Source organism: Solanum stenotomum, chromosome 10 (assembly GCF_019186545.1).
Source record: "Solanum stenotomum isolate F172 chromosome 10, ASM1918654v1, whole genome shotgun sequence".
Lineage (NCBI taxonomy): Eukaryota > Viridiplantae > Streptophyta > Magnoliopsida > Solanales > Solanaceae > Solanum > Solanum stenotomum.
This window is the reverse complement of record NC_064291.1, coordinates 54,998,883-55,018,524: the sequence shown is the minus strand read 5'-3', so window position 1 is coordinate 55,018,524 and position 19,642 is coordinate 54,998,883. Positions and strand designations below refer to the sequence as shown.

The 19,642-nt window shown below is 39.2% G+C and overlaps 1 protein-coding gene and 1 pseudogene across 1 annotated transcript; both read left to right on the top strand.

The window, feature by feature from the left end:
* Positions 1–872: 872 nt before the first annotated feature.
* LOC125843199 (uncharacterized) lies at positions 873–9,319 on the top strand (annotated as a pseudogene).
* A 3,263-nt stretch (positions 9,320–12,582) lies between these two features.
* LOC125843198 (uncharacterized) lies at positions 12,583–19,007 on the top strand. Its single transcript, XM_049522412.1, has 6 exons — positions 12,583–13,009; positions 13,151–14,214; positions 14,330–14,929; positions 15,546–15,811; positions 18,367–18,584; positions 18,793–19,007. Exons 1-6 carry the CDS (start codon positions 12,583–12,585, stop codon positions 19,005–19,007), a joined length of 2,790 nt encoding a protein of 929 aa, XP_049378369.1.
* Positions 19,008–19,642: the final 635 nt, after the last annotated feature.

The window sequence follows — 19,642 nt, the reverse complement described above, 5'->3', positions numbered from 1 at the left end:
AGACCCTAAATCCTAACCTTTAAACCCTAAACCCTAAAATCTAAAACTACAACTTGAAATCCTAAACCCTAAAACCTAAACCCTAAACCCTAAATCCTAAACCTAAAACCTTAAACCTTCAAACCGACAGGCCTCCTTGTTAATTGTGGTTGAGAAGTTTGCTCCATACCTCTAGTAGGTCAAGGTTTCAAAGGCTGGTTATGAAAAGGAAAAAAGAAAAAAAAACCTTTAACCTAAAACCCTAAACCCTAACACCAAAACCCTACACCTTAAACCCTAAAACCTAAACCCTAAAACCTAAACCTTAAACCCTAAACCCTAAACCCTAAACCCTAAACCCTAAGACCTAAACTTTAAACCCTAAACACTAAACTCAAAACCCTAAACCCAAAACTCTTAACCATAAACTCATAACTCTAAACCCTAAACTCTAAACTTTAAACCTTAAACCCTAAACCCTAAAACCTAAACACTAAAATTAAAACCATTAATCCTTAACCATAAACCCTAAACTATAAACTATAAACCCTAAACCCTAAACCCTAAACCCTAATACCTAATCCTGACCCCTAACTCTAAATCCTAAACCCTAAACCTAAATCTTAAACCCTAAACCCCATCGCCTCCTCATTTCATGAATTTTTTCTCTCTTTAAAATATCTCTGTCTAAGAATTCTTCAAGAATTCTTGAAAGAATTAGCTATCTCGGCTAATTGTTCACGAATTTGTATCATCAAGATGACTGGTACGCCGACAGATGCTAGATTTAGGCCACCAGATCCTGTTACAGTGATGGAAAGCAAAATTTACAGCCAACAATACAAGAATCATCTTCAGGCTCATCCTACAACTCCTTGCAGGTGAGAGAAGACATGATCCACATTGCTCTGGCGGAAAAGCAATTGGACGGGACTCGTTTAAATTTTTCCATGGTGGATTTGCATCAAATTCATGGTACAGGGACTGGAGACAAAGATTTGTTGTCGCAAGAGCTACATAATAGTCAAAAATTGCAAGACCCATCCGCGATTAACCCACAGGCGACGGCGGCGATGAACATTGGTGAATCGTCCCAGCGGTGCCATCAAAATCAAAAACCTGATGCGGCGATTCCAATTGAATTTGTTACTGAAGATTATACCACTGGTCGAGAAGGACATCCCACTGAAGTTTCAAGTGTTTTCCATGGCGGAATCATCGGAGGAGACAATTCTGGGGTCCCTACAACGCCGGTGATGAATATCGGAAATTTTCCACATGATGAGGAAAGACAATTCTTGGCACAGACACAACAAGTTCAAGACTTAGGTCAATCTAGCTTTTCTCATATGGCAGATTCCATCAAGAAACAGGGCAAGGACACAGGTAAGCTTTCAACTGATAATTTGTAACATCCGGCAACTTGAAATAACTATGAAAAAGCTTGAATTTGGAAATAGTCATTTTTTTGGAAAAATTTAAAATTTGGAAATTTGGTTAAGTGTGGGAAATCAGTGAATTTTGGCCAACTTTGAGCAGTCATAACTCCTAGCTCATGATGAGTTAGGAATAGTTCCAGTTATTTTTGGAAAGCCCTTGGAATGATCTTTTCAACGTCTCCGAGTTTGATCGATTCCGAGTTCGTATGAGCGAGTTATGCCCTTTGAAAGTTGGGCAGTTGGCAGGAAATCCGTCCGGGAATTTTAAGGGCATTTTGGTCTTTTCCCTAATCAATTCTTTTAGTTATATTGTTGTGTTAGACTGATATTAGATCAGTTTTGACTCATTTTAAAAGAGTGAGAGTGAGGGTTTTGAGTGAAGAAGAGAAGAAGAGGAGATCAAGCAAGTTCCATCGTGGATATCGTCGGGGCTGATCCCTACTAGGTATGTGAGTCTTTAGTATTGGGTTGATCCTTTCCCCCACACACCAAACTCATTTTTATTATTGAGAAAAGATTGGCTGTGTTGTTGAAGTTGTTGGTTGTGGTGTTGATGTTGTTGATTGTGTTGTTGAAGTTCTTGTTGATTTGAGACATGATTTGGGTTGTGTTTTTGAGTTGAATCTCTAGTATTTTGAGGTATTTTATGATCCTTAGTGTTTGAGGTTGAAACCATTGAGGGTAAAGGAGGTTTAGAGTTGGAAAAATGAAGGAGAAAAGTAGTCAAGTTTTAGGGGAAAAGGGCTGGGGCGGCGCGCCAGCTAGCGCGCCCCAAGAGGAGCTCTGAAGCCCAGCCCTTGGGGCGGAGCGCCAGTCAGAGCGCTAGCAGGCCCCTTCTGAGCTTCAAGGGCTGGTGCTCCGCGCGTTGCAGAGCGCCAAGGACACCAAGTTCAACCATTCCTCCCCCACTTTCTCATGCATGTTCCTTGGTATTGTACCTATGTTTTATGGTTGTTTCCAACACTCTAAGGTACATTTAGACATCCCGAATTCATCCATAAATATGTGATCATATACCTTGAATCCATAGTTCAATTCGAGCCAAGTTAGGATCGAAGTCAAAGTGAAGTTAGAGTTAAGTAGAAAGTCCAAGCAAGTCCTCCAAGCTTTTCAAGAGTCGTTATTGAACGTTTTATCTTCATTTCAAGTTCAAGTCAAGCAAGAGTATAGAGTTCTAAGTTATGTAAAGTGTCTCGAGTTTCAAGATAAGTCAAGAGCATAAAGTTGAGTCCATTTCTCAAAAACTATTAGGGAACTAAGTATTCCCATAGAGGTTCATAAATGTTCTTACATTTGAGTGAGAGGGGAACCATGTTTTCCAAAAGAGCCTTTTTGGTTAAGTTTTGAGCAATTATCTCAATTAAAGAAAGATGTATTTAAATACACTTATGAGCCAAAGTATTTTTGGGAGTAATATGAGCACCGAATTGGGGACACGAGTTCATATTAACTCAACTCTCCATAAGAACCATGCACCAACATGGGACTTGACGGATCATTCTTTTTACATGATCACGTAAGATTAGGCTAGTGGATCCACCAAGCAAAAGTAAGGTCCTATATCACGGCAAGGTATAGGATGGTCCTTGGGAAACGTGAGGTAAAACGTTGTACCACCACTAGAGCTCATACTGGTGGTTGTCGATTAAAGAATCTCCCACTAAAGTTATATTACTTTTGTATAAATAAAGTTGAGTTGTTTTTGCTTAAAGCATTAACGAACTAAGTTGTTTGCAATGTTTTAAAAGCTTTATATATCGCATGTGTCTTATTGCCTTATATATATATATATATATATTGAGTTCAGTTAACTTATTCATGAGTCGAACAGGGCCAAGGTAGGTATTCTCTTGTATTCTTTTTAAGCTTAAGTTGCTGTTAAGCTTTCGATCTCGCATACTCGTACATTCAATATATTGATGTCAGTTGGCCTGCATCTTATGACGATGTAGATACATGTACCCCGGATCAGCATCCTGCACGTCGTTGATCCAGCTGAGCACTTCAGAGTCAGTGGTGAGCCTCATTTCTTTCCGGATGACTCGGTTGTTTTGCATTCTTGAGTTTTGTTTTATTAGGATGTTGTGGGGTCTGTCCCAACATCCATCTCAGTACTTTAGATGCTTCATAGACAGTTGGTCAGTTAGTTTTGCGTCTCTCATCTATGTATATATGTAAATATTCTATTTTGAGATTCGAGTTGCCATGTGGCCAGATTTCATAAGTTAAGTTGTTTTGTAACCTTGCATTTGCACTGAGTTATTCTGTTGAGTTAGGTTTCCGCTGAGTTAAGAAAGTCAGGCCAAGGGTTCGCTTGGGGCTAGAAATGGTCTCCGGGTGCCGATCCCGCCCAGGGTGTAGGCTCGGGGCGTGACAAAGTTGGTATCAGAGCACAGTGTTCAAGAGTCCTAGGGAGTCTATGAAGCCGTGTCTGTAGAGTCCTAGTTATCGGTGTGAAGTGCACCACATCTAAATTGGGAGGCTACAACATTTAGGAAAATTTCCCATTTCTTTCACACCCATCTCGTGCTTTAGAGTTGATCTCTAAAAAGATTCCTTTTAATCTGTGCTTGCACGTGTTTTCAGATAGTCATGCCTCTAAGAAGAGTTGGCAGAGGGCGTCCTCCTAGACGTTATGTGGATGAGCAAGAGTTACCTTTTACCCCGGGAGTGCAAGATCAAGGGAAAGTTTCTAATGCCGAGTTCAGAGAGGCAATTAGAATTCTAAGTCAAGCTGTAACTAATCAAATTGGTCAGCAAAGGGGAGCTCAACAGGAAGGAGCTGACACTTCTAGGATCCGTGAGTTCTTGGGGATGAATCCTTCGAGTTTCATGGGTTTGAGCACTACTGAGGATCCAGAGGACTTCATTGAGGAGTTGAAGAAGAATTTTGATGTGATGCATGTGGCAGATACTGAGCGGGTTGAACTAGCTGTGTATGAATTGAAGGATGTTGCTAGAACTTGGTTCGACCAGTGGAAAGAGCGCAGATCTGAAAATGCACCACCTGCGAGTTGGGCCGGTTTTGGGGAAGCTTTCTTAGGGCATTTCTTTAGTTGAGAATTGAGAGAAGCCAAGGTACATGAGTTCCTCACACTTAAGCAGGAGTCTTTGAGTGTTCTTGAGTACAGTCTAAAGTTCACCCAACTATCCCGCTATGCTCCGGAGATGGTGGCAGACATGAGAAATAGAATGAGCTTGTTTGTTGCTGGGCTGTCTCGGTTGTCAAGTAAGGAGGTAGAGCTGCAATGCTTATAGGGGACATGGACATATCCAAGTTAATGGTCTATGTACAGCAGGTTGAGGATGAGAAGTTGAGGGACAGAGAAGAGTTCAGAAGTAAGAGAGCCAAGACCGGTAATGAGTCCGGGCAGCAGAAAGGTAATTCAAACCGTTCCTCCTTTCAGCAAAAGCAAAAGGAACCTGCTCCATCATCTGCTAGAGCACCTGCACCCAGATACAAAGGTGAATTTAATGGCCAGAATTCGAAGGACTTCAAGACTAGACTAGCACAGTCCTCAGGTATTGTGGCACAAGGGGGCAGTTTATTTCCTACATGTGCTAGGTGCGGTAGAACCCACCCGGGTAAATGTCGTGATGGTCAGACAGGTTGCTTTAACTGTGGACAAGAGGGTCACTTCATGAAGGAGTGCCCAAAGAATAAGCAAGGTAGTGAAAACTTGGGCAGTAGGGCCCAATCTTCTTCAGTTGCTCCCCCAAACAGGACAGTACCTAGAGGAGCTACTTCTAGTACTGGCGGAGGAACAAACTGCCTCTATGCTATCACCAGTCCCCATGAGCAAGAGAACTCTCCTAATGTTGTCACTAGTATGATCAAAGTCCTTGCTTTTGATGTATATGCTTTGCTAGACCCAGGAGCAAGTTTATCTTTTGTAACTCCTTATGTTGCAAATAAGTTTGATGTTCTTCCTGAAAGACTTTGTGAACCCTTTTGTGTTTCTACACCTGTTGGGGAGTCTATTCTAGCGGAAAGAGTCTATCGTGATTGTCCTGTTTCTATCAATCACAAGAGCACCATGGCTGATTTGGTTGAGTTAGACATGGTAGATTTTGATGTCATTTTAGGTATGGATTGGCTTCATGCCTGTTATCCATCATTAGACTGTAGAACTCGAGTGGTCAAATTTCAGTTTCCGAATGAGCCAGTCTTAAAGTGGAGTAGTAGTTCAGCAGTGCCTAAGGGTTGTTTCATTTCATACCTTAAGGCAAGAAAATTAGTTTCGAAGGGTTGTGTCTATCACCTAGTCCGAGTTCATGACTCTAGTATTGAGATACCTCATTTTCAGTCAGTTCCTAGAGTAAGAAAGTTTCCAGAAGTTTTCCCTGATGATCTACCCGGAATTCCCCCTGAGAGAGAAATAGAATTCGGCATAGATCTCATTCCAGATACTCGTCCTATCTCTATTCCACCATATAGAATGGCACCAGCAGAGTTGAAAGAGTTGAAAGAGCAGTTGAAAGATCTCCTAGAAAAGGGTTTCATTCGACCGAGTGTCTCACGTTGGGGTGCTCCGGTCTTGTTTGTGAGAAAGAAGGATGGTTCCCTTAGGATGTGTATAGATTACCGCCAGTTAAATAAGGTTACCATCAAGAATAAGTACCCTCTTCCAAGGATTGATGATCTTTTCGATCAGCTTCAGGGTACCACTTGTTTTTCGAAGATTAACCTCAGATCAGGCCATCATCAGTTAAGAGTAAGGGAATGTGATATTCCAAAGATAGCATTCAGAACCAGATATGGTCATTTTAAGTTTTTGGTCATGTCATTTGGTTTTACCAATGCACCAGCAGCTTTCATGGACTTGATGAATCAAGTCTTCAAACCTTATTTAGATACGTTTGTTATCGTCTTCATCGATGACATACTAGTCTATTCAAGGAATGAAGAAGATCGTGCTAGTCATCTCAGAAAAGTTCTTCAAACTTTGAAAGACAAGGAGTTGTATGCCAAGTTTTCTAAGTGTGAGTTTTGGCTTAAGTCTGTGGTGTTCCTAGGCCACATTGTATTCGGTGACGGAATTGAAGTTGATACTAGGAAAATTGAGGCAGTGCAGAATTGGCCTAGACCCACATCTCCAACTGAAATTAGGAGTTTCTTGGGATTAGCTAGCTATTATAGAAGCTTTGTAGAGGGGTTCTCGTCTATTGCATCTCCTTTGACAAAGTTGACTCAGAAGACAGTGAAATTTCAACGGTCTGAAGCTTGTGAGAAAAGCTTTCAGGAATTGAAAAAGAGATTGATTACAACTCCAGTTTTGACGCTACCAGAAGGTACTCAAGGTCTTGTGGTGTATCGTGATACATCTGGAATTGGTTTGGGTTGTGTCTTGATGCAGAATGACAAGGTTATAGCTTATGCCTCCAGACAGTTGAAGGTTCATGAGAAGAATTACCCAACCCATGACTTGGAGTTAGCTGTTGTAGTATTCGCTTTGAAGATATGGCGTCATTACTTGTATGGTGTGCACGTCGACATATTCACTGATCACAAGATCCTTCAATATGTGCTTACTCAGATAGAGCTTAATCTCAGATAGAGGAGGTGGTTAGAGTTACTCAAGGAGTATGACCTGAGTATTCTTTACCACCTAGGTAAGGCTAATGTTGTTGTTGATTCTTTGAGCAGGTTGTCTATGGGTAGCACCGCCCATATTGAAGAAGGAAGGAGAGAGTTAGCAAAAGATGTGCACAGACTGGCATGCCTGGGAGTCAGATTTACAGATTCCACAGAAGGAGGAATAACGGTGGCGAACGGGGCCAAGTCATCACTAGTGTCAGAAGTGAAAGCGAAACAAGATCAAGATCCTATTTTTCTTGAGTTGAAGGCAAATGTTCAAAAGCAAAGAGTATTAGCTTTTGGACAAGGGGGAGATGGTGTTTTGAGGTATCAAGGTAGATTGTGCGTACCTATGATAGATGGACTCCAAGAAAGGATTGTGGAGGAAGCTCATAGCTCCAGATATTCCATTCATCCGGGTTCCACGAAGATGTATCGTGACTTGAGAGAAGTTTATTGGTTGAATGGTATGAAGAAAGGCATTGCAGAGTTTGTTGCTAAGTGTCCAAATTGCCAACAAGTAAAAGTTGAACACCAAAGGCCCGTTGGTTTGGCTCAAAGGAGAGAACTTCCAGAATGGAAGTGGGAGATGATCAATATGGATTTCATCACAAGGTTACTAAGGTCTCGCAGACAGCATGATTCTATTTGTGTAATTGTCGGCAGAATGACAAAGTCAGCCCATTTTCTACCGGTAAAGACTACCAATTCAGCAGAAGATTATGCCAAGTTATATATTCAAGAGGTGGTGAGACTTCATGGAGTCCCAGTCTCTATTATTTCAGATAGAGGTGCACAATTCACTGCACAGTTTTGGAAATATTTTCAGAGGGGCTTGGGTTCCAAGGTGAACTTGAGTACTGCCTTTCATCCTCAGACTGATGGGCAAGCAGAGCGTACTATTCAGACTTTAGAAGATATGTTGAGGGCTTGTGTGATCGATTTCAAAGGTAATTGGGATGATCACCTACCTCTCATTGAGTTTGCCTACAACAACAGTTATCACTCTAGCATCCAGATGGCTCCATAAGAAGCTCTTTATGGGAGAAGATGTAGATCTCCTATTGGTTGGTTTGAAGTGGTGAAGCAGGATTGATAGGACCAGACTTAGTTCACCAAGCTATGGAGAAGGTGAAAGTGATTCAAGAGAGGTTGAAAACGGCACAGAGTCGTCAAAAATCCTACACTGATGTTGGAGAAGGGCGTTAGAGTTTGAACTAGACGATTGGGTATATTTGAAAGTTTCACCCATGAAAGGGATTATGAGGTTTGGTAAGAAGGGGAAACTTAGTCCCCGGTATATTGGACCTTACCGCAAAGCCAAGAGAATTGGCAACGTTGCTTATGAGTTGGAGTTACCACAGGAACTAGCAGCGGTTCATCCGGTATTTCATATCTCTATGTTGAAGAAGTGCATAGGTGATCCTTCATTGATCCTGCCGATAGAAAGTGTTAGGATCAAGGATAACTTATCTTATGAGGAGATTCCTGGTCAAATTCTAGACCATCAAGTTCGTAGGTTGAGAACGAAGGATGTAGCCTCAGTTAAGGTCCTTTGGAGGAACCAATTTGTTGAGGAAGCCACTTGGGAAGCCAAAGAGGACATGAAGAAGAGATACCCATATCTTTTTGAATCCGGAGGAAAGGTAGACCAAGGTACTAATTTCCTTCTTAGTGCTCTTTAAATTTTAGTGAGCATGTTGTTGCTTGTTGTTGTTTGCATGAATTGCTTGTTGGGTGTTTGAGTTTGATATTGCACCCTTAGCCTTGTTAGTGTAATCTCATTCGAGGACGAATGTTCCCAAGGGGGAGATATTGTAACATCCGGCAATTTGAAATAACTATGAAAAAGCTTGAAATTTGGAAATAGTCATTTTTTTGGAAAAATTTAAAATCTGGAAATTTGGTTAAGTGTGGGAAATCAGTAAATTTTGGCCAAATTTGAGCAGTCATAACTCCTACTTCATGATGAGTTACGAGTAGTTCCGGTTATTTTTGGAAAGCCCTTGGAATGATCTTTACAACGTCACCGAGTTTGATCGATTCCGAGTTCGTATGAGCGAGTTATGCCTTTTGAAAGTGGGAAGTTGGCAGGAAATCCGTCCGGGAATTTTAAGGGCATTTTGGTCTTTTCCCTAATCAATCTTTTTTGTTATATTATTGTGTTAGTCTGATCTTAGATCATTTTTGTCTCATTTTAAAAGAGTGAGAGTGAGGGTTTTGAGTGAAGAAGAGAAGAAGAAAAGAAGAAGAGAAGAAGAGGAGAAGAAGAGGAGATCGAGCAAGTTCCATCGTGGATATCGTCGGGGGTGATCCCTACTAGGTATGTGAGTCTTTAGTATTGGGTTGATCGTTTCCCGCACACACCAAATTCATTTTCATTATTGAGAAAAGATTGGTTGTGTTGTTGAAGTTGTTGGTTGTGGTGTTGATGTTGTTGATTGTGTTGTTGAAGTTCTTGTTGATTTGAGGCATGATTTGGGTTGTGTTTTTGAGTTGAATCTCTAGTATGTTGAGGGATTTTTTGAGCCTTAGTGATTGGGATTGAAACCATTGAAGATAAGGCAGGTTTAGAGTTGGAAAAATGAAGGAGAAAAGTCATGTTTTTGGGGAAAAGGGCTGGGGCGGCGCGCCAGCCAGCGCGCCCCAAGAGGAGCTCTGAAGCCCAGCCATTGGGGTGGCGCGCCAGTCAAAGCACCAGCAGGCCCCTTCTGAGCTTCAAGGGCTGGTGCTCCGCGCCTTGCAGAGCGCCAAGGACACCAAGCTCAACCATTCCTCCCCCACTTTCTCATGCATGTTCCTTGGTATTGTACCTATGTTTTATGGTTGTTTCCAACACTCTAACGTGCATTTAGACATCCCGAATTCATCCATAAACATGTGATCATATACCTTGAATCCATAGTTCAATTCGAGGCAAGTTAGGATCGAAGTCAAAGTGAAGTTAGAGTCAAGTTAAGTAGTAAGTCCAAGCAAGTCCTCCAAGGTTTTCAAGAGTCGTTATTGAACGTTTTATCTTCGTTTCAACTTCAAGTCAAGCAAGATTATAGAGTTCCAAGTTTAGTAAAGAGTCTCGAGTTTCAAGTTAAGTCAAGAGCATAAAGTTGAGTCCATTTCTCAAAAACTATTAGGGAACTATATTGAAATGACCCAAAAGGTTCTAAAAAAATGTGCTTCGGAAGTTATCGGAAACTTGTTTAGCTATATCAAAAAAAAATCCATTTCGTTTTTCGAAAATCCGATTTCATATTCTTGTTTAGGGGGTCAAATTGAGTGGGGGATGGGTCTAACCCAAATTTTAGAGCAACCCAATCAAAATCCAAAATTTCCAAGTGAAGCCTTTTTCGAGGGTCTACTTTGGAGGGTCATATCTCCTACCACACAAATAATTGGGTGGCCCATAACATATCCGTGGAAAGCCCTTTGAGTTATCTACCTAACGCACACTGCTTCACCTCATTCGGATTTCGGACGAAGAAGTTATGCCCATTTTCGTAAAATCTGTCCGGCAGAAAATGCAATTTCCAGTGAGCGTTTTTACTGTTCACCCCCCTCATTTTTTTTTCTAAAAGGTGGACCATTTTTCGAAAGGGCATATGTTATTTCCTATATACCATTAGTTCAATTCCCATCTCTAAAACATTTCCCAAAACACCTCTCCCATACTTAGACACATTTTCTCTCAAGTTCTCTCAAGAACCCTAATCCAAAACTTTCCTCAAGATTGAAGAGACTCTTGCTCCAAGTTCCAAGCTTCGATTGAAGACACTCTCAAGACCTTCATAAGAACTCAAGGTATGTGGTGTTGAACTCATGGGTCCTTCCACCCATAGTGCCTAGACTCTATTCTACTCACTAATTCATGGTTGAAGTTAAGATTCATAAATTAGTCTTGTTCTTTGTAATAATTTCCTGCACATTGAATTTTAAACATGAAAAGTGATTGTTTTGAGCATGTTGTGACTCTAGAACTTGAATCTAAATTTGGAATGGATGTGGAGATTTTCATGTGGTATTGTCGGTGTTAAAAGGTGTTGTTGTAGGTTGTTCACTGGTTTGGCTGCATAATTACTACCCTATTTTCCATGCTCTTTGATTCCATTACATGCCTTCAAGGTGTTTGACAAAATGTCCAACTATGGAGAATTGATGAATCGATGCTTTAAAGCTTGAGTTATGAGATGTATGGCAATCCAGAGATGTGTTGATGACAAACTAAGCTTGTGTATATGTTCATTTCATATGTGAGATTGCATTAGAGCCTAATGGGAATTTCCTATATATAAGTGTTGCATAACCATGCCCGGTCCGGGGGAAAAGAACTGTTGGAGGTTTGGATGGGCAGGGCCAGGAGACACAATTTAATCTGCAGGAAGGGGTTTCCAAAGGGGGGGCGAAATTTGAAGAAGTGGAAGTTGACCATAGTAGAGATTCTAGAGCCCCTACTACCCCTATCACAGATCAATAAAAATCTGGCACTCAACAATTTATTGATATAGGGTAACCTCAGAGTAGATTTAATAACAAGTCTGGGGACAGATTAAGTAAAAAGAAAAGTGGAGCTATAAAAAAGAGACTGCAACAGAGTGCTGGCAAGGATTCAGATGGTACAGGTACTGGTAAACAAACTAAGGCACATGTCTCTCATAAAGATCAGAATCTCTTAGACACTAGTCAGAATGTTGATGGATAGGATCCTAATATAATCAATAAGGGTAAGTTGACTCGTGATGATTACGGGGCAATTAACTCTGATGATGAGATGGATCCTGATAATCAATCTATAGAGAAGTCTGATGAAGATATTGAGGATACCATGCAGCAAAAAGGTCAAGTGTTTGGTTCTACCTTTCAGGATAAATGCCTAGATGTTCAAAGAATGACAGAACAACAGGGTTTACCCCTAAGGGGAAGGAAAAAGACTAGACACACTCCTAATCAACCTACCACCAGTATTTCTGACACCTCTAGCAGGCCCATGACTAGGTCCAAATCAAAAGGTTACTAATGATTAGGGCCATTTGTTGGAATGCTAAGAGTATCAACACCAAAGGGTCTTTGGAAAGACTACAAACACTCAAGAAACTTCATCATTTATCCATCATTGCTATACTGGAACCATTAGCAGATAATTCTCACATTGATAGGTTCAAAATTCAACTCCAAATGGATCATGCAACCAGTAATCCTAATGGGAAAATTTGTTTGTTTTGGTCTAATGAAGTTATTGCTTCTATTCTTGAACAGCACATCACAGTAACCTTTAAGTATACATATATCCCTGATAAATTCATGATGACTTTTATTTATGCTAAATGTAAGGAATATATGAGGAAACCTTTGTGGGACAGATTACTATTTTATGCTAATATGGAGATACCATGGTGCATAATGGGTGATTTCAATGTTATCACTTCTATAGAAGAGAAATTTGGGGGCATACCTTACAATATACATAAGAGTCTTGAATTTATTAGAGTGATAGAGGCATGTGGATTGACTGATATTGGGTACACAGGACTCCCATTCACATGGTGTAATCAAAGGGATGCTGAAGCTAGAGTTTGAAAAAGATTAGACAGGGCTATGGTAAATGATAAATGGTTGGAGGTTATGCCTCAGACCACTATTGAGAATTTATCATATGTTGGTTCTGATCATACTCCCTTGTTGATGGAAATGATTAGGGCTAATGAGAGTCATATCAAATACTTCAAATTCATACATTTTTGGGTTGAAAATGTCACCTTCATGAAAACAGTTCAACAATGTTGGGAAAAAGAAGTGTCTGGTAATCCAATGAGGAGATTACATCAAAAAATAAAAAGAGTTTCAGCCACACTTAGTATTTGGTCTAAACAAGAATATGGAGATATTTTTGCTAAGGTTAGGAAGTTTGAAGATACTATCAGGAAATTCGAGGAGAAACTTATGACTAACAACACTGAAACTTTCAGACATATATTACAGCAGAGAAATGCAACTTACATTAGGTATTTGAAAATGGAGGAATGTATCCTTAAACAAAAGACACAACTTCAATAGTTTAAGGAGGGTGATGCCAATACCAAATACTTTCATGCTTTAATGAGAGGTAGAAGAAAGAGGTTATTTCTACATAAGATTTGTACTAAAAATGAGATATGGGTGCAAGGTGAGGAACAAATAGCTCAAGCAGCCTGTGATTATTATCAGCAAATATTCACTGGGCAGAATGATAGAATAGATGAAAGAATACTTCAGTATATCCCAACAATTGTCATTGCTGAACAAAATGAAACGATGCAAGCAATGCCTACTTTGGAGGAACTCAGACAAGTTATGTTTACTATGAATACAAATTCAGCAGCAGGTCCTGATGGTATAGGGGGTAAATTTTATCAAGCATGTTGGAGTATCATTAAAGAAGACTTTCTGGCAGCTGTACAATCTTTCTTTTGTGGTAACAATATGCCTAAGTTCATGACTCATGCATGTTTGGTTTTGCTTCCTAAAAATGAGCAGCCTATCAGATTCAGAGATCTTCGACCTATCAGCCTTAGTAATTTTACTAATAAGATAATTTCCAAATTATTGAGCATGAGACTGGCTACTGTTTTGCCTTTATTAATTTCAGATAATCAGTCAGGCTTTGTTCGAGGTAGAAGCATTACAGAAAGTATAATGCTTGCTCAGGAGATCACTCATGGTATTAAAAAACCTCAGATTGGAAATAATGTTGTTATCAAACTTGATATGGCCAAGGCATATGATAGAGTGTCTTGGTCATTCATATGTTTGGCAGTAAGGAGATTTGGTTTTGGGGAGTTACTTATTGATTTAGTATGGAGAATTATGAGTAACAATTGGTATTCTATTATCATCAATAGTCATAGACATGGCTTCTTTCACTCTACTAGAGGACTTAAGCAAGGTGACCCATTGTCCCCTGCACTATTTATTTTAGGAGCGGAGGTCTTATCAAGATTGCTTAATTCTTTGCATCAGATTCCAAGCTATAAAGGCTTCTTTTTGGAACCTAAAGGACCTCAGATCAATCACCTAAGTTTTGCAGATGATGTTATTATTTTTGCTGCTATTGACAGACATTCTTTGAAGGTCATAATGGACAGGTTAGGGGAGTATGAACATACTTCTGGCCAGCTTATTAATGGAGAGAAGAGCCATTTTATGATCCCTGACAATACTCATCTGGATATTATCAAGACCATTCAGGAAGTAACTAATTTCTCATAGAAAACCAGTCCTCTTACTTATCTAGGTCGTCCCCTTTACATTGGTCGACAAAGGATTAATTATTAATCTTACTTAATTGAGAAGATCTCCAAAACAGTTTGTGGGATGGCAGGCTAGAGTGCTTAGTTTTGGGGGCAGAATTACATTGATCAAGCATGCTTTGCAATCTGTACCTCTACATACTATGGCTGCAATTTCTCCTCCCAACACTACTATTAAATACATTGATGCCATTATTGCTGAATTTTTCTGGGGTAAGGATTTGGATAAAAGGAAATATCATTGGGTCTCTCTAGATACTATGTGTTTACCATATAATGAAGGAGGGTTAGGGATCAAAAGATTAACTGATATTTGTACATCCTTACAATACAAACAATGGTGGAGTTTCAGGTCTAAAGTATCCTTATGGAGTCAATTTCTTAAATCCAAGTATTGTCAAAGAGCTCATCCAGTTGTTAAAAAGGTTGATACTGGACAGTCTTTGATGTGGAAATACATGATGAAGCACAAGATTAAAGTCGAAGAGTATATTGGTTGGCAAATCAACTCGGGTAACTACTCATTTTGGTGGGATGATTGGCTAGAATGGGGTGCCATTGCTAATTATACCTCTGTTGTATCAAGCCTAAATAATGCTACTATTGCACATTTTCTCATAGATGGAAAATGGAATGTAAGAAAGCTGAGGCACCAGGTTCCACCTCTTCTAATTCCTTCTATTTTAAATACTAAATTTTAGTTTGTGCAGGGAATTAAAGATACTGCAGTTTGGAAGTAGACTGAAGCTGGAATGTTGAACTACACTTCAGCCTGGGAACTGTGCAGAACTAAGAAGGATAATACAATCCTTAATGCTCAAATTTGGCACAAACATATACCTTTCAAGATGTCTTTTTTGCTATGGAGAGCATTAGGCTATAAACTGCCCACCAATGAAATACTAGCAACTTTTGGAGTGGAACTAGTGAAATGTTTCTGCTGTCTTAAACAGGGATGGGATGAAGTGGATCACATCTTCATTCAAGGACATTTTGTAGGTCATATCTGGAGGTTTTTTGCAGGTAGCATAGTACTCAAGTTTCAGAAAACTTCACTGATTAATCAAACTATTGAGCTGGAATGATATTATCGGGAAGAATGTAGCACATACGACCAGCATCAAAACTCTTCCTATAGTTATATGCTGGAATTTATGGAAAAATAGATGTTCGGCCAAATATGGAGGAAAAGTATCTAGTATCCTCAAAGTTAAATATTTGATTCTCAAAGATATGCTTTTACTTCTCCATTCTGCTTTTCCTTACCTTCAGTTGCCTGTGAGATGGCTAAAAGTGGTGGACTGCATTGCAAAATGCAATCAGGAAATACGAATTACATTAGTTATGTGGAAGACCCCTCCTATTAATAAATATAAGTTGAATACAGATGGTAGTGCTTTACACAATCCCGGGAAAATTGGAGGAGGAGGCATTCTTAGAGATGATCAAGGAGTTATCATATATGCCTTTGTTGTACCTTTTGGTGAAGGAACTAATAATCAAGCTGAGATGCAGGCTGCATGTTATGGATTAAATTGGTGTCTACAATATGGTTATAATAATATCTTGTTAAAAGTTGATTCTAAATTATTAACTAAGTGGCTCTTGCAAGTTTCTATCCCTTGGAGAATGCACAGGTTTATACATGAATTGCAAATTCTTGCTAACTAATTTGTTTGTTTTGAGTGTTTGCATATCTACACGGAGGCAAATAGTACTGCAGATCTGCTGGCCAAACATAGTCACCAACAAGATATTGAACAACATTACTACACTCCTTATCAATTACCTCGGGCAGTCAAAGGAAGTTATCTTTTGGAGAAAATGGGAGTTCACAATTTCAGACGCAAGAAGCTGAAAAGGATAAAGCAACCACCTTGATTAACAACAACTCGTTTCAAGAGATTTGCACTTTCAATATTAACGATAGGCAATGATATTTTATAATTGAAGGACTTAACATCTCTTATGAGATTGATTAATTCATCATTTGATACTTGCAATGAATCTGTTGTTTCTTGTGATATATTCTATTCGGATCTAATATGTCTTACTTAAGTTTATTAGTTTGTTTAGGCGTATTTTCATTTTCTTGTAAGGGGAGAGTCTCCCTCATTTATGTATTATTAGTACTATGTATTAAGAGAGGAATCCTCTCTAGGTGCTTAGTTTAATTTACATCTTATTGTATTGGGTGGAGTAGACTAACCTTAGTAGGTAGGTTTACTTCTATACACCATAGAATTTGAGGTAAGGTACTAGCCCCCCTCCGTGTATATTTGATTTTTATATATGATAAGGCTTGGGGGTGTTGCTCAGCCGTTGACCACTTCAAGGGTCGTTCAATAAAAAAAAACCCTAAACCCTAAATTCAAAACTCTTAACGTTAAACCCTAAACCCTAAACCATAAATTCTAGGCCTAAACCTAAACCCTAGACCCTAAACCATAAACCCTAAACCCTAAACCTAAACCCTAAACCCTAAACCCAAACCCTAAACCCTAAATTCTAAACCCTAAATCCTAAACTCTAAACCCTAAACCCTAAATCCTAAACACTAAGCCAAAACCCTAAATCGTAAACATACAACTCTAAACCCTGAACCCTAAACCCTAAACCTTAAACTGTAAACACTAAATCTTAAACCCTAAACCCTAAACTCTAAACACTAAAACCAAAACCCTAAACACTAAATCCTTAACTATAAACCATAGACTCTAAAACCTAAGCCCTAAAGGCTAAACCTTAATCTTTAAACCCTAAACCCTAAACCCAAAACCATAAACCCTAAATTCTAAAACCAAAACACAAAACCCTAAACCCTATACCCTTAACCTTAAACCTTAAGCCTTAAACCCAAAACCTTAAAACCTAAACCCTAAACCCTAAACCCCAAAGGCTAAATTCTAAACAATAAACCTAAACCATAAACCCTAAACCCTAATTCCAAAACCCTAAACCCTAAAACCTAAACCCTAAACCTTAAACCCTACACCCTTAACCATAGAGACTAAACTCTAAACCCTAAACCCTAAACCTACAACCCAAATCCTTAAACCCTAAATACTAAACCCAAAACCCTAAATTCTAAACCCTAAAACCTAAACCATAAATCCTAAACCCTATACTTAACCATAAACCCTAAATCTAAACTCTAAACCCTAAACCCTAAATCCTAAAATGAATACCCTAAACCCTAAACCTAAACCCTAAACCCTAAACCCTAAACCCTAACCCTAACCATCAATCCTAAACACTAAATCCTAAACCCTAAACCTAAACCTTAAACCCTCAACCCTAAATTCTAAGCTCTAAACCCTAAACCCTAGACCTTGAATCCTAACCTCTAAACCCTAAACCCTAAACTATAAAAAGACAACTCAAAACCCTAAACCCTAAACCCTAAACCTTAAACCTTTAACCCGACTAGCCTCCTTGTTCATAGTGGTTGAGGAGTTTTCTCCATATCACTAGTAGGTCATGGGTTCAAAGGCTGGTAAGGAGAAGGATAAAAAACCAAAAAAAAACTTTAACTTGAAACCCTAAACCCTACCCCCAAAACCCTAAACCTTAAACCTTAAACACGAAACCCTAAACCTAAATTTTGAACCCTTAACCCTAAACTCTTAACGATAAACTCGTAACTCTAAACCCTAAACCCTAAATCATAAAACCTAAACCCTAAAATTAAAACCCTCAACCCTTAACCATAAACCCTAAACTATAAACTATAAACCCTAAACCCTTAACCCTAAACCTAAACCCTAAACCAAAATCCCTAATCTTGATCCCTAACCCTAAATCCTAAACACTAAACCTAAACCTTAAACCCTAAACCCTAAATCCTAAACTCTAAACATTAAACCCTAAACCTTAAATCCTAACCCTAAACCTAAACCCTAAATCTAAACCCTAAATCCTAAACTCTAAACCTTAAACCCTAAACCCTAAATCCTAAGGATCAATAAACCATCACCTTCTCATTTCATGAATTTTTTCTCTCTCTAAATTTTTTCTCTCTCTAGAGTTCTTCAAGAATTATTTAGGGAATTAGCTATCTCGACTAATTTTCACATTTTTTCGGCATCTATAGCATGGCTGGTGCACCGCCAGATGAGAGATTCAAGCCACCGGATCCAGCTACAGGGATGAACAAGCAAAATATGCATCCACCCATACAAGAATCGTCATCAGACTCATCCTACAACTCCTCACAGGTGAGAGAAGAGACGATCCACACTGCTATAGCGGAAAAGAAATTGGATGGGACTCGTACAAATATTTCCACGGAAGATTCGAGTCAGTTTCATGGTACAAGGAGTAGCGAAAAGAGATCCAGTCACACGAGTTACAAGAACTCAAAAATCATACGATTACACCGTCCCATTTGTGCGAAATCCACAGGCGACGGCGGCGAGAAATGTAGGCTAATCTCCTCAAAGGCACCATCAAAATCGAAAAACTGATGTGGTGATTCAAACTGATTTTGTTACTGGGGATTGTATCACTTGTTGTGAAGGACATCTTCCCGAAGTTTCAAGCACTTTTCATAGAGGAATCATCGGAAGAGAAGCTTCAGGCAATTCTGCAGCAATTCCGATGATGAATTCTGGAAAATTACCACAAAATGAGGAACTCCGGCTTTCTCAAAATCCACATAGAGAAGGAAAACAACATTTTCAAGAATTGGGTCAATCTAGCATTTCTCATGTGGAAGATTTCATCAAGAAATAGGGCAAGGACGCATGTAAGACTCTAATTGATAAATCTCGTCCTACTATGACTCCTGTATATAATGTGCCTCTAAATTTTGGTAAAGAGTTACATAGAATTGAGAATGATCAATCGAAAGCTTGGGTTGCTAAAGAACAGGGCAATCCTAGTGATATAAGGCAGTTTTATGGTTCTTAGATTAAGGCTAATAATCGAACTGATAAACAACAGGCTTATCAATCTAATTTCCCTAGAATTTCTAGCAATTTTGATCGACTGGTCCCTAATTCTAATACTGATATTGCTAGAATTGATCGACCTCAATTTCCATCCAATACTCCCAAAACTGATCATGTAGCTTAACTTGCTCCTTACACAGTAGTACAGACCTATGCTGATCGACTTAGACATAATCATGCCAAATGTGAAGTTAGCATTAACTTGATATCTCCTGAAATTACTATGAAACAAGGTTTACCTGTTGTTCTGTATGTAAATGAGGAGATGATTAGAGACTTAGAAGCAGCTTGTAAATATAGTCTCATTGGGAAGTTTAGTATCACCATGCTTAAAGTGGATCTTATTAGGAACAATTTCATTTTATAGACTCAACTATCGAGTGGAGTTAAAATTGTGCATTTTAATTCTCGACATGT